Source organism: Toxorhynchites rutilus, chromosome 3 (assembly GCF_029784135.1).
Source record: "Toxorhynchites rutilus septentrionalis strain SRP chromosome 3, ASM2978413v1, whole genome shotgun sequence".
Taxonomy (NCBI): domain Eukaryota; kingdom Metazoa; phylum Arthropoda; class Insecta; order Diptera; family Culicidae; genus Toxorhynchites; species Toxorhynchites rutilus.
Genome location: NC_073746.1, coordinates 103,733,066 through 103,747,829, shown reverse-complemented (window position 1 = coordinate 103,747,829; position 14,764 = coordinate 103,733,066). Strand labels below are relative to the sequence as shown.

Sequence of the window (14,764 nt, the reverse complement as noted above, 5' to 3'; positions counted from 1 at the left end):
AAGTTGGACGCTACGAACTTCTCGCTCGGAATAGAAAAACTCGTGCCACGCTATGAAAAATGCTTCTAACGTTACGACGATTATGTAGAAAAATAGAAAATGAAACGTAGATTACGAAAATCACCTTGTTTTTTGTCCTAACTGCGATTTTTGAGGCACTGAAATTTATTTTTTGAACGACCCTCGTATAATGCATAGTAAAAATATGTTTTATTTTATTTTTACGGAGCTCGAAAAAGCATTTGAAATTCGTGTCTCTACACTAGAATACCCTTTTAAGTTATTGTCTCGCAAATATTTTTTCACATCTGTACAAAAGTGAATTTTTAACCAATCCTTAAAAGTAGCTTTAGTCATCCAAACTTTCTTGTTGGATCTCCATACGACCGGTAATTGGTTTTTATTTAGTTCTTTAAGAGGCCTTAGATTTTCGGATAAACGTATTCAAAGTGGTTTTAGTTTAAAATCACTCGCGGCATTTGCACCAAGAAGCAAAGTTAGTCGTTCTCTAGACACCTTATAACAAGGCGCAGATTTTTCGGTTTTGAAATGCCTCTTTCAATAATTCCCTTTAAAGTTTTGGCATATTACTTAGATGCGGCCTTATCAGCGCTTCACCTGCTTCACCTTTTATTTTCATATTATACAAATTAAATCTATTTTTAAATTTTTCAAACCATCCTCGGCTCACTTTGAATGTGACATCCAGATTCATCGGTATCTCCATTCCTTAAATTTTCGAAAATAAATTGCACAAGACTGGCAACATTTAGATATATCGTAATCAAAACCAAAAATTTTTTTTGCCGTTATAGCGAAACATTTAAGGCCATAAACCGAAAATGTGCCTTAATTTAAGACGGCCGTTATAGCGCAATGCCGTATGAAGAGCGGCCGTATAGCGAGGTATGGGTGTAACTAAAAACAACCGAAAACGTGACTGGCCTTATAGAAACTTGACATTTGAAAAATACAAAAACATTTGTTTATGTTCAACGCTTGCAAACAGACATATGAAAATCACGCAGTGTATGATAGCTGCCAATACAAGTACACTAGAATATAAATTGAAGCGTTTGTTTGTTTGCAATGACACAAAGCAGCAAGATCATACCCTGGTCTTATAGAAATTGGACTAAACTAATTCGCATCAATAATCGACATCTTATTGGTGAGTATATCATTTGAACGGCAAAATAATCAAAATCAATCACATCGCATGCTTCCTAATAACCCCATCTGTAACCTGTAACCGGCTCATATTTGCTGAATTAAACTTTCGAATTTAATGAAATTAGATACTCTGTGCTCATTATCCTTATGATCACATATAATTATCAAATGGATAATTATGTCTGATCATAATTATGCATTTGATTTACGGATATCCATTTTTGATTATGGGGTAGGGTAGGGGTAGGATACTACAGGGTTTTCCATTTCGGGCTTCAGAAAGTATACAGCCCTGCGCTGACAAGCGTTTGACATAGCTGTCAACCAAAGCGTCATATCGTTAGTTGAATGTCTGCCATTTTACAATATGGATCGTTTTAGCATCGCACAACGTGTTAATTTTTTTAAATTATACTATAAAAATGATGAAAAACCGGCAAATGTTTTTCGAGCATTACGGACGGATTTTGGTCGTCATGGACGGCCTACAGAGCACACAATCGCTAATGTAGTGCGTAAATTCGAACAAACTGGATCCGTAGCGGATATTGTGAAACCTGTGCATCATCGTAATGTGCGTTCGGTCGAAAATAATGCTGCTGATGCTGCCAGTGTGGAGGATGACCCGAATGTTTCGATTCCACGGCGTGCTCAGCAATTGGGCTTGTCAAACACATCATTGTGGCGAATTTTGCATTTGGACTTGCACCTACATCCATATAAAGTCCAACTGGTACAAAAATTAGAGCGTGGTGACCATGGAATGCGTCGGGCATACGTCGATTGGGTGAACGAACAACAGCAGCAAAATGCTGAATTTTCGCATCAAATTTTCTTCAGCGATGAGGCACATTTCGAGCTCGGTGGCTATGTGAACACCCAAAATTTCCGTATATGGGGCTCAGAAAATCCACACGTGATTGTTGAGAGGCCATTGCATCCGCCAAAAGTCACTGTTTGGTGCGCATTATGGTCTGGTGGAGTCATCGGGCCGCATTTCTTTGAAAATGAGGACGGCGAGACGGTAACTGTGAATGGTGAGCGCTATGGCCGCATGTTAAACGATTTTTTTTTGCCACAAATTGAAGATATGAATACGGATGACATGTGGTTTCAGCAGGACGGCGCCACGTGCCACACAACACTACCGAACATGTCCATATTGAGAACGAAATTTGAGGGACGTATAATTTCGCGTTTTGGTGATGCCAATTGGCCGTCCAGATCATGCGATTTGAACCCGCTAGACTTTTTTGTGTGGGGTTATGCGAAGAGCGTTTCTATGCCAACTCTCCGCAAACTCTTGAACATTTGAAAGACAACATTCGTGAAGTTATGACCGAGATACCGCCCCATATTTGCCGAAAAGTCATCGAAAATTACCTGTTCCGGATCAAGGTGTGCGAGGAAGCCCTAGGTGGACATTTGAATGATGTTGTATTTCACACATAATGGCATGAACCAAACTTTAATTTGAAATAAAAGTTTCATCGAAATTCGAATTCTAAGTATGTTTTATTTCAATTTACTTTCGGAATTTAAAGTTGGAAAACCCTGTATTAAAAAGAAATTTTCTGAGGTGAGAAATGATAATCTGAATATTTTATTAAAGGTCAAATATATGATACTTTTTCACAGATACAGTTTGGTTTGATATTTGTACAAACACTATTTTGTTTGCCAGGTTGCCAAACTCTCCAGTTTTCAACAGTGGTAAACAATAACCTGGCTCTCTTCTCAAAATGATCTCTCTTTCCACGATTTTAATATAATACGCTTGGACCGCGATGACAGATACGGAGGGGTACTATTGGGGATTAATAAGTGCCACCCATTTTTTAGAATTGAACTTCCACCTATTGGAGGGATCGAAGCTGTTGCTTGTCATGCAAACATCAGAGGCAAAGACCTCTGTATTGTCAGTTTGTATTGGCCTCCGAGAGCTGCGGTTAGCCGCAAGCAACTTGTTGACATGTGCTCACTCCTTCCTGAGCCACGATTGATCTTGGGAGACTTCAACTCTCACGGAACTGCCTGGGGGGAACAGTACGACGACAATCGTTCATCGTTGATATATGACCTTTGTAACAGCTTCAATATGACCGTTTTGAATACTGGGGAAACAACACGTGTACCTAAACCTCCTGCTAACCCAAGTGCTCTTGACCTCTCGCTTTGCTCGAATTCACTATCGTTAGATTGCAAGTGGAATGTAATCCAGGACCCCAACGGTAGTGATCACTTGCCAATCAAAATTTCCATCACCATTGGGTCGAATTCTTCTGAATCTATAAACATGGCATATGACTTCACAAGACACATTGACTGGAAAAAATATGCGGACGCGATTGCTCTAGCCATCAATTCCAGAGATGGTTTGCCTCCATTGGAGGAGTATAACTTCATTTCTCGTTTGATCTATGACAGCGCGGTTCGCGCTCAAACGAAACCCATCCCAGGCTCCACTATTCGTCGAAGGCCTCCCAATCCATGGTGGGATAGCCAATGTTCCAAGCTTTATCAGGATAAATCGAACGCATTTAAAGCTTTTCGAAAACGTGGAACCATTGAGAATTTTCAAACGTATTTGGACCTTGAAAATCAATTTAAAAACTTGATCAAAGGGAAAAAGCGTGCTTATTGGCGAACTTTCGTGGGAGGTTTGTCACGAGAAACGTCAATGAAAAAATTATGGAAAGTGGCTCGAAACATGAGAAATCGCTCTTCATCGAATGAAAGCGAAGAATATTCACATCGATGGATGTTTAAATTTGCACGGAAAGTTTGTCCCGATTCCGTTCCTGTGCAAAAAATTGTTCGAGATATACCACAAGATAGGTGCGATCTTGATTCCGAGTTTTCGATGGTAGAATTCTCTCTTGCTCTCCTTTCTTGTAACAATTCGGCTCCAGGAACAGATAGAATTAAGTTCAACTTGCTGTGGCGAAACATCGCTTGTTGAATTTATTCAATCAGTTTCTGGAGCATAATGTTGTTCCAGATGATTGGAGACAAGTGCGAATTATAGCTATTCAAAAACCCGGAAAACCCGCGTCCGACTTCAATTCGTACCGCCCAATAGCAATGCTGTCTTGTATACGGAAATTGTTGGAGAAAATGATCTTGTTTCGCCTTGATCGTTGGGTTGCAACGAATGGCTTACTCTCAGATACACAATATGGGTTCCGCAGGGGCAAGGGGACGAATGATTGTCTTGCGTTGCTTTCTTCAGAAATTCAAATGGCTTACGCCGAAAAAAAACAAATGGCTTCAGTATTCTTGGACATAAAGGGGGCCTTTGATTCTGTTTCAATAGAGGTTTTGTCAGACAAATTACACTCTCGGGGTCTACCGCCTCTATTGAATAATATGTTATATAACTTGCTTTGTGAGAAACATTTGAATTTTTCTCATGGAGATTCGGCAGTAAGTCGGGTCTCTTACATGGGCCTCCCTCAGGGCTCATGTTTAAGCCCCCTTTTGTACAACTTCTATGTAAGCGACATTGACAATTGCCTTACACAAAATTGCAGCTTAAGACAACTTGCAGATGATGGAGTAGTGTCTGTCGTAGGATCAAAAGAATCCGACCTGCAAGAACCCTTACAAGATACATTGAACAATTTTTCAACCTGGGCCATTGGGCTAGGGATCGAATTCTCCACGGAGAAAACAGAGATGGTGGTTTTTTCTAGGAAGCATAGACCAGCAAAACCAAAGCTTCAACTTTTGGGTAAACCAATCACTTATGCTATGTCATTCAAGTACCTTGGGGTCTGGTTCGACTCCAAATGTACTTGGGGGGCCCATATTACGTATCTGAGTAAAAAATGCCAACAAAGAATAAACTTTCTCCGTACAATTACCGGCACCTGGTGGGGAGCCCATCCAGAAGATCTTATAATGTTGTATCGAACAACTATTCTCTCAGTGATGGAGTATGGCAGTTTCTGTTTTCAATCAGCTGCCAAAACACACCTCATTAAACTCGAGCGAATTCAGTATCTTTGTCTCCGTATCGCGTTGGGATGTATGCCCTCAACGCATACCATGAGTCTCGAGGTTTTGGCAGGCCTACTCCCACTAAAAGATCGCTTCAATTTATTATCTCTTCGGTTCTTCATCCGGTGTAAGGTCATGAACCCATTGGTGATCGGAAATTTTGAGCAGCTTATCGAGCTAAATTTTCATTCAGGATTCATGAGCTCATATCATGAATTCATCTCCATGCAGGTTGATCCTTCTTCGTATACTCCCAACCGTGTTTGTTTTCCTGACTACATCAATTCCTCTGTACATTTTGATCTGTTCATGAAGGAGAAAATCCATGGAATTCCAGATTATCATCGATCGGGGATCGTTCCTACGATCTTCAATGCAAAATATGGGCGTATCAATTGTGATAATATGTACTTTACTGATGGGTCCTCTATGAATGAGTCCACAGGATTTGGAGTGTTCAACGAATTTTTTAGCACCTCCCACAGTCTTCAGAATCCTTGCTCAGTGTATATTGCTGAATTGGCAGCGATACACTGGGCGCTGGACAGCGTCGCCTCACGACCTGTTGAACACTATTACATTGTAACGGATAGTCTTAGCTCTGTCGAAGCTATCCGTTCATTGAGGCCGGAAAAGCACTCGCCGTACTTCCTTGAAAGAATACGAGAAAATTTGAGTGCTTTAACCAGACGCTGTTATGTCATTACCTTTGTCTGGGTCCCCTCACATTGCTCCATTCCGGGTAATGAGAGGGCTGACTCATTGGCAAAGGTAGGTGCAATTGAAGGCGATATTTATCAGCGTCAAATCGCCTTCAATGAATTTTATTCTTTAGTCCGTAAAAATACCATCGTTAAATGGCAACGTAAGTGGAACGAAGATGAATTGGGTCGGTGGCTTCATTCGATTATCCCTAAGGTTAGCCTCAAACCATGGTTCAAAAGTCTGGACTTGAGTCGGGACTTTATTCGCACCTTCTCTCGACTCATGTCCAATCACTGTTCGTTAGACGCGCTACTCTTTCGTTTTAATCTTGCCGATGGCAATATCTGTGCTTGTGGCCAAGGTTACCACGACATCGAACACGTTGTTTGGTCGTGCGAGGTGTATCTTGTTGCCAGATCGAATTTAGAAAACTCTCTTCGGGCCAGAGGAAGACAGCCCAATGTGCCGGTGAGAGATGTGTTGGCTCGGTTAGACCTTGATTACATGTCCCAAATATACGTCTTCTTAAAAGTTATCGATCTTCGTGTGTGATTGTCCTTATATCCTTATATTTTCCTTTTCCTTTTCCTTCGCGAGAAATTAAATCCCTTCTTACTAACAATAGAATAAGGTGAAATGTAAATACATGTTAGATATAAGATAGGCTTAAGAATTGAGTATGATGAATGTGAGTGCGAATGTGAGTGTGAACATTGTCAATATATCCTTATATCCCTTCCTTTTCCTGAAAAAAATGTCACCCTTCTAAACTCGAGCAAACCGCGAGTAATCGGTTCTCTACTTCATTAACACTAGAATTAATGAAAAATGATTATATATACTTGTAACAATACAGATAGGAGTTTGGCTCCTTCAAACTTATGTAACTGAGCCTGTAAAAATAAACGATTTAATAAAAAAAAAAAACAGTGGTAAACAATGTCAAACATCGACTGAATTATTTATGGTGACCTAACCGACAGGTTCGAAGAACACACCGAAATAATATTTTAGGCATCCAATAATTGAATATTTGCTTGTCATGTTTTGTGTTGAATATATTTGATCAGTAAACGTTGATCAAATTTTATCCGTCAAAAAGATCCAAATATTTGTCTTAGGTCTAACAGTTTATGAGCACCCTAAGAATGCGTGCGGGAAAGCCTGTTTTTGTGCAGTTGCTTTTTGTACGATTTTTCATTTGTGTGACTGTTTAGGTGCGATTTTATTATTTGTGCGATTAGTTTGTGTGATTCAAGACCCGATGTCATAATAAAATCGCACAAGAAGAGTCGCACAAACGAGAAATCACCCAAAAAGGGACCGCACAAAACAGGTTTGCCTGTACTTCATTTAGACCGAGCGAAAATGGAGTCTAACTACAATTTCTTCTACAATTCTTTGACAACATTATTACCCGAATCGTTAGTATATCAAAAATACCACAATTTATCCGGATTTATCGAGTTCATATAACTTATATTAGGAAAGGGAGTTCAATATTAAGATAGTGGGTGGGTACTTCATTCTGTCCAGTACAGTAACGGGTGGTGTTGACAGCAAGCAAGCAATATAGTACTGGTGCTGGAGCATGGTGGAAATATCAAGGAAAGTTGGAAGTGAAAGGTCGAGGAAAATATTGAGAAGGAAAGAAAAAGGCGGTGATGGCTTCCGGCACAGAGGAAGACAAAATTCGACAACAAAGGATTAAACGAGAGGAACTAGAGAAGAGGAAGGACCGTAGGAGAAACGAGACAACAAGTAGTAGGGGCAGGAAAACACTCTCAACAAGACGCAAAAGGATCGCGTGGTACGAAAATATCCAATTTTGTTTAAATTTGTTTGAAAAAAAAAATTATATATAATTATATATATATATATGTACATATATATATATATATATATATATATATATATATATATATATATATATATATATATATATATATATATATATATATATATATATATATATATATATATATATATATATATATATATATATATATATATATATATATATATATATATATATATATATATATATATATATATATATATATATATATATATATATATATATATATATATATATATATATATATATATATATATATATATATATATATATATATATATATATATATATATATATATATATATATATAAATTTTGAGGAATTTTCTTGAAAACACAAATTTCCGGTATAAATTTGACAGAATGTATTAAATATTCACTGAAATTAGAGTTGTGAAATCAAAACTCGTAACATAGTATATTTCCAATTGGAATAGTAGAGTGGTGGAAGTGGTGTATGAGAAATAAACGTTTGAAGTTTTGTCATACCAAATGTCATATAACACCCAAACACGGACGAATGTATTCAAAATTTTCTAATATTTTTTTTCATTTTCCTAAAATCTATAATTATATTGCATTCATGTGTTCGTAAAAAGCGCTCCAAACCTATGGAAAATGTTGTATAAGGAATCAAATTAGAAAATTCGGTAATTTTTTTGAAGCCTTGTAGTGTTCACTATAAGCGCTATAATGAAAAACATAATTTTCCTTTTTTTTACGGCATACTCAATTGGCTTGGAAAAATACTCAAAGCACGTCTACTATGGTGTACCACTACAAATTACAAAAAAAATAGTAAAAAATAAACTTTTTAAAATTCAAGTATTTTTTTTTTTGGTATTTAGAAATTTTGATTTTTTTTATTTTGAGATTTTGAGATCTATTGAAACATAATTTTCATATAAATGTACCTCTTTTTGATATGTGATTTTTTTTTGAGTTTTAGAGCGTTGTGGGGTCAATTTTTAATACTTTTGGAATTTTGGAATTATTAAATTAAGATTTAAAACACAGTACTGCTTTGAAATTTATATATATTATATATAAATTTTGAGGAATTTTCTTGAAAAACACAAATTTCCGGTATAAATTTGAATGTATTAAATATTCACTGAAAATAGAGTTGCGAAATCAAAACTCGTAACATAGTATATTTCCCAAGTAATAGTAGAGTGGTGGAAGTGGTGTATGAGAAATAATCGTTTGAAGTTTTGTCATACCAAATGTCATATAACACCCAAACACGGACGAATGTAACAAAATTTATAAAAAAAATAATACTTAATTAGTTTCCACAATCTCACAAAAAAGTCACTGATAGAGGATATCCACTTGGAGTCAGGCCCGGACTGCATGAGCATCTCCCAACAAAGCTTCAGCATCTTTGCCAAAAGACTGAGGAGAAGTAACAGCAGCTTGCAGTTAAACTATTATTTTAATTTTTTCCCCAAATGAATACCGTCTGCATTTTTTTATTTTTATTTCATAAAAATCGAAATGCCAGAAAAAAAAATTTCGATGGTAATTTTATCATAGTAACTACTAAGGGTATTTTTTCATTGTTTTCATTACAGCTATTGAGAATGTCGTGAAAAAAAAGAAAATACTACGTTTTCAGCCATAGCTCTTATAGGATTCAGAAAAATGATCTAATTTTCGAATTTGCAACAATAATTTCCATAGCGGTGATGGTGATGAGATTCGGAAATACGTGAATACAATACAATAATATATCAATATCAAAAAACACATACACAAAAAAATAAATACATATTTAAATAGAACTTTAACCTGTGATGAGTCTCAAAATTCTGGAAAAAAAATCAAATTTAGAAACATATTTTTCGTACCGCACAACACTGTTAACATTCTCAAAAAATTTCACAAATCTAGAAACGACGTAGAAATACATTTAAATATGAATTAAAGTAGTACTAAATCTCTGAATCCCCCCAAAAAATTCTATATTTCAAGATTTTTTAGTACTTAATTTTTTGATGAAAAAATTTTTCATGATATTTCTCGATAGTGTTTCATCCATAGTGAGATGCACTTTCAGTATTTTTTTTAAATGTTTATTTCGAAGCTATCGAGAATTACGTGCAAAAAAAATTTAAAAGTACGTTTTTTACCATAGACTTTCTGGTAAACCTCTTAGGGGTTTAAAAAAATTGTCAAATTTTCTTTTTCAGTACCCTATACAATATATTTTCCATAGAGCGGGTGATTTGGTTTGGGGGCACTTTTTACATCCTTATCCGGCCAGACCCTTTGATAAAAACGTAATACATGTAACTAAGGTCTCAAATCTATGCCAAAAAATTGTCCGTACAGCTACGACCTATTATAAAATAATGCGTGGAAGCAATCGCCCGCTCAGCCACTCAATCACTATCAATCACTATCACTCAGCACAAACAACACCTGTTGCATCGCTATGGAGTGCGGTCCCGTGTTTACAGCTGCAAAAAGGGTATTTTCGAAAAAAAAGTCCGTTACCCACAATAAAATCCCAGTTGTTGTCCGTAAACCGATCGAAGACTTGAGAAATGAAGGCAAAAGATTGTCCGAAATCTCAGAACTTCAAGAAAACTAACATTGTAAGATGTAAGGCAAAGCTTACAGATCGTCATCATCGCATTATTCTGCGGGTAATCAAACGAAATCCCTTAAGTTAACTGACACCTTGCCACAAAACGCCAACATCAGCGTAAATCTCGACGTATCGTGCAATTTATGGTGAAGGTGGAAGCTAGCCACAAATGGCTGCCACAATGGCGCTCATTTCTTTCATCGAAAATCAATAATTTTACGAAACAGTGTGAGTAAAATTATCGTTTTCGCACACTTCCCATGATGTAATATCAACCAAAATCTAATCGATTACTCACAACATATTAAATTTTCATCTACTGTCGCACTGTATACTGAAAAACGTCGGAAAACTCGAGCAAGTGCTCCGAAAGTTAAATTTTCATTTTTCAATCTTCGGCAATGGTTTTGTTTGTATTGGTGAAAGCATCGTTATTTTTTCGACACTGATGCCAGACAACATCATCGAAACAGCTATCAAAACCACTCAATAAAATGTTATTCCTGAGTCATAGCGTTTCATGTCATAAAAATCAATAGAATAAAATTGTGTTGATATCAATACAATCATTATTTTTACGTTTAATGGGTCTATAATGTAAGTTTTAGCAACTTTAACATTGGGTAAGAAAATCGTATTGTAGAGCTCGGAACACTGCAACAGCTGCCTATGCTTTCAAAAACAATTAACGGAAAAGTATTACATTCAATCAAAATGTCTCGGCCAACGAAGAGAAGGGTGAGGGCTCTCCAACGTGAAAATGTGAAAACAATACGACCAACGAAGGAAAATATTAAGGAATTATCAGCATCGAGATACTATGCCCAATTCGCATGTGTTATAAATTTACTCATGTTACACTCGCGTATAATCAGAATTTTACTTCATATGCAAATGCACCTTCTATATATATTTATGTTTGCAATTGTTCATCGGAACATATCATTCATACATTTAACTTCAGTATTGAATTGTTATTTTTTTTTTTTCAAATGTATTCAAAGACTCGTGTCAATGAAGCGCCACACAGTCTGATAAGTGTATTGATCTATTTACGTGTGCTTTACTCTTCTCTCACAAACACTATTACCCCATTTTTACACGTGGGTTTACCTATACTACAACAATGGCTAGCTTCCACCTTCACCTTAAGGACATTTGGCTCAAAAAAAACTCTTTTAAAAACCCCGATTTCATGAAACTCTAAAATTAAATCTGCTCATCTCCCACTACAATCCGGAATCGAGGATTATCCACATGAAAAAAATATCAAAACGGCGCTTCTAAACGGAACCATCAAATCGATCTAATTCACTCAATCATGCTTAGCAAAATTACAGCCAAATTGAGAAGAAAGCACATGCGTTGATTGTCGCCTGTATCAAATTCTATCGCATGTTTTGGAATCAGCTTGGGGTTTGGGTTCACGCTACAAACAGACCATATACCGTTACTAAAAATTGTTGGATGCTAGAAGGGAATCCCAGTTCATACAGCCAACCGTCCCCAACGTTGGGCACCCACTGTTCTAGACTGAGATTTCGAAATCAAGTTCATGTCAACGCATAATTTCGAATATGCAGATGTTAAACGAGGAAGCCGTAATAAAATGGTTCGCACTAATGCTGATGTCTGTTCCCATTTGCCAGATACTCTTCAGAACCTTCCGATCACTTCCAAGGTGGTGACAGAAACTACAACTAGGGATTCAGTATTACAGAATATAATAGCATACATCAAGAACGGCTGGCCAAGCAATGCGTAACTATTCCAGAGTTCGATGTAAGTGGGTCGTAGTAAGTCCTACACAATGGTTGGTGACTAAGTCACGATGATGGATCGTTATGGTACCCGAGTGTTTTCAGAAACGTATCCGTCAACGTTATTTCACGCCAAAATTCCACTACAGCCTTATCCATAGCCCTGGCCATCTGCTAATGGTCCAAGCCTTCGTCTGTACTCGGTGTTTTTTCGTGAATACCAACGGTATACCAACGGTCATTGCGACGAGCATCGGAAATCAATTCGTAAACACCGAGTTCCGGACATTCTGCGAGGAGTTAGGACTCGTTCATTTTCATATAATACATTTTTGAAAAAACACAAGCGTATTCCCGACGAACTGTTGCGTAATGACATTTTATACTACAACATTGGACCTTTCTTTCACCTACAGATGTCCCCACCTGTGCCACCGACAAAATCATCAGCTTGGGCGTATCCATCGATGAAACAGTAGTCATCAGTTGTAATATCGTAACGCATCCACCGGCTAGCAGATTCACCTGGCGATTCGAGAACTCCGAAGAAGTTATCGAAATTGATCCAACTCAGTACAGTAACAACGGCACCAGTAGTCTCCTCAACTACACCCCGAGCTCGGACCGTGATTACGGAACACTGTCCTGCTGGGGAACCAACGAGGTTGGAACGATGGCTGAACCATGCATCTACCAGCTGATAACTGCCGGTCTGCCTACACCGGTCATCAACTGTGGTTGGACAAATACTAGCAATGCGGTGGAGGTCGGCTGTCACGCAGGTTACGATGGCGGTTTACGGCAGATGTTTGTTCTGGAAATGTTGTCCAGCCGGAGTCCCGGCTTTGGGTAAGGGTTTAATGTAAATTATTGAAGAAACCTAAGCTGAACAAACTTTTTTTCTCCCCAGAATCAACCTCACTAACGCAGAAGAGCCCACGTTCTCGACGTCATTCATGTGGATTCGAGAGCAACTGCCAAACATCCACCAGCCGGATTCATTGAAACTCTTCGCGTACGCTGTCAACCAGAAAGGTCACAGTGCGCGGGTGTTCATCACAGACTTATTCATACCAGGCGTCGAAGAGCAGGAGCATACCGAAAGCAAGCAGTCACCCCTGCTGACGCCAATTCTCATCGGGCTGCTTCTCACCATTGTAGTTATCATCTTCGTAATAGTTGTAAGAATTTACATGAAATCGAAAAGACTTAAGCAAACTATCGATAAGGAAAAGCGCTACACGGAGGAGTCCAAAAATTCGCTGCTTCTCTTGGATCAGTCCAAGGTGAGTAGATAAGAGAGGTACTGCAACGTACAACGAGAATCGAACTAACAATATCCGTTTTTACTTCTAGAAGGACAAAACTCAAAAGGCTTCCAAATGGAAAAATAGCATGGGTAGTAGCATAAAAACTAGAAGTAAGATTGAGACCCTTGAAGACGAGCAGGACCCCGACCTTATACCGGTAATAGCAATCCCTCTCTCTCTCTGTGTTTCAATGACTCATCACTCTTTAATTGATTATTTCAGTACCCTCGACTCACCGACATCCACCAGGAGGAGCTGATCCCGATGAATTCCGACATCTCGTTCAAGCCCAAAACCGTCAGATTGCCGGCAATCACGCCGATAGCGTCGACCTCGAGCACCACCCGGGTCAGCTTCAAAGACGACGACATTTCCGAGGCCGAGATCAATCTGAAAGGAATTGAAGACTTCCTGATGACGAACCAGGTGCCGGAAAGTTGTGTGTGATATCGACAGGTCGTGTTCAAAAGTCTAGTCTGGTAACGCGTCGAAGGTAACGACGCGCGCTGCGTGTGTTCGTGAAACCAAACGCGGGAGGGGGGAGAACTTTTTTACAGACCTTTTTGTGTTTAGCGAGTAAGCTTTGGATGTGTTTAAGTGCTGTGCTGTGTACGACCTAATGAAATGCATCTTTGTTTCACTAGCTAAAAGTAATTGGTGGCTCTCTGAAGATCTTTTATTTTTTGGAGAATAAATATGAATGAGTGAAAGCAGTTGTCTAATGTAATGTAATGTAAATATAACCGGAGAAAAAACGACGGGAAATGGAAACAATAATTTGAAGAAAAAAATGAAGCATATGAGCAGAGGAACGAGACAAAAAAACTAGCAAAACGTAGATAAAGGTTATTAAAATCTGTATTCAATATGGAAGTGTACCTAAAAGATATATTATACTATTATTGCTATTGACAGTATTATTGAAAGGATTGTTTGTACAATAAAGAGATTTTATATAAAACATGCTCAAACTATTAAATTATTCTTTATTCTTCAAATCGGAGACGGGGAGAGGAAACTTATAGAGTCGTATTGCTTCTTCGTCTTAAACACTTCAGAGACATTAAAATGACACTTGAGGGTTGAAACGGTCGAAAATTGATCAAACTGATTATGGAATTGTAAAAATAATCAAACTTTATTCCGTTTTAAGTTCAATGACTATAAAATACACGAAAATTATGTGATTAGGCTTCTGTTTTTCCAAATGCGATTGGTTGATTTTTTTCTAACATAGAGGCTTTAAACTAGAAAGTTCATTCGTCTCTGGCCTTGAAAAAGGACAATCAATCAATGGAGGGTCCTGGGATTCAACCAATGATCGGCACTTTCGTATTAGCGTCACCGGAGCCGAAATACAA

At 37.8% G+C, this 14,764-nt stretch overlaps 1 protein-coding gene across 1 annotated transcript in view; it reads left to right on the top strand.

The window, feature by feature from the left end:
* LOC129773408 (synaptogenesis protein syg-2-like) overlaps window positions 1-14,352 on the top strand; it is a 177,709-nt gene extending 163,357 nt beyond the window's left edge. Inside the window, exons 11-14 of the mRNA XM_055777006.1 lie at window positions 12,510-12,942; window positions 13,004-13,379; window positions 13,450-13,560; window positions 13,626-14,352. Of these exons, the coding sequence (XP_055632981.1) occupies window positions 12,510-12,942; window positions 13,004-13,379; window positions 13,450-13,560; window positions 13,626-13,850 (1,145 nt within the window). The 3' untranslated portion in view covers window positions 13,851-14,352. The remainder of the gene's footprint in view (window positions 1-12,509; window positions 12,943-13,003; window positions 13,380-13,449; window positions 13,561-13,625) is intronic.
* Window positions 14,353-14,764: the final 412 nt, after the last annotated feature.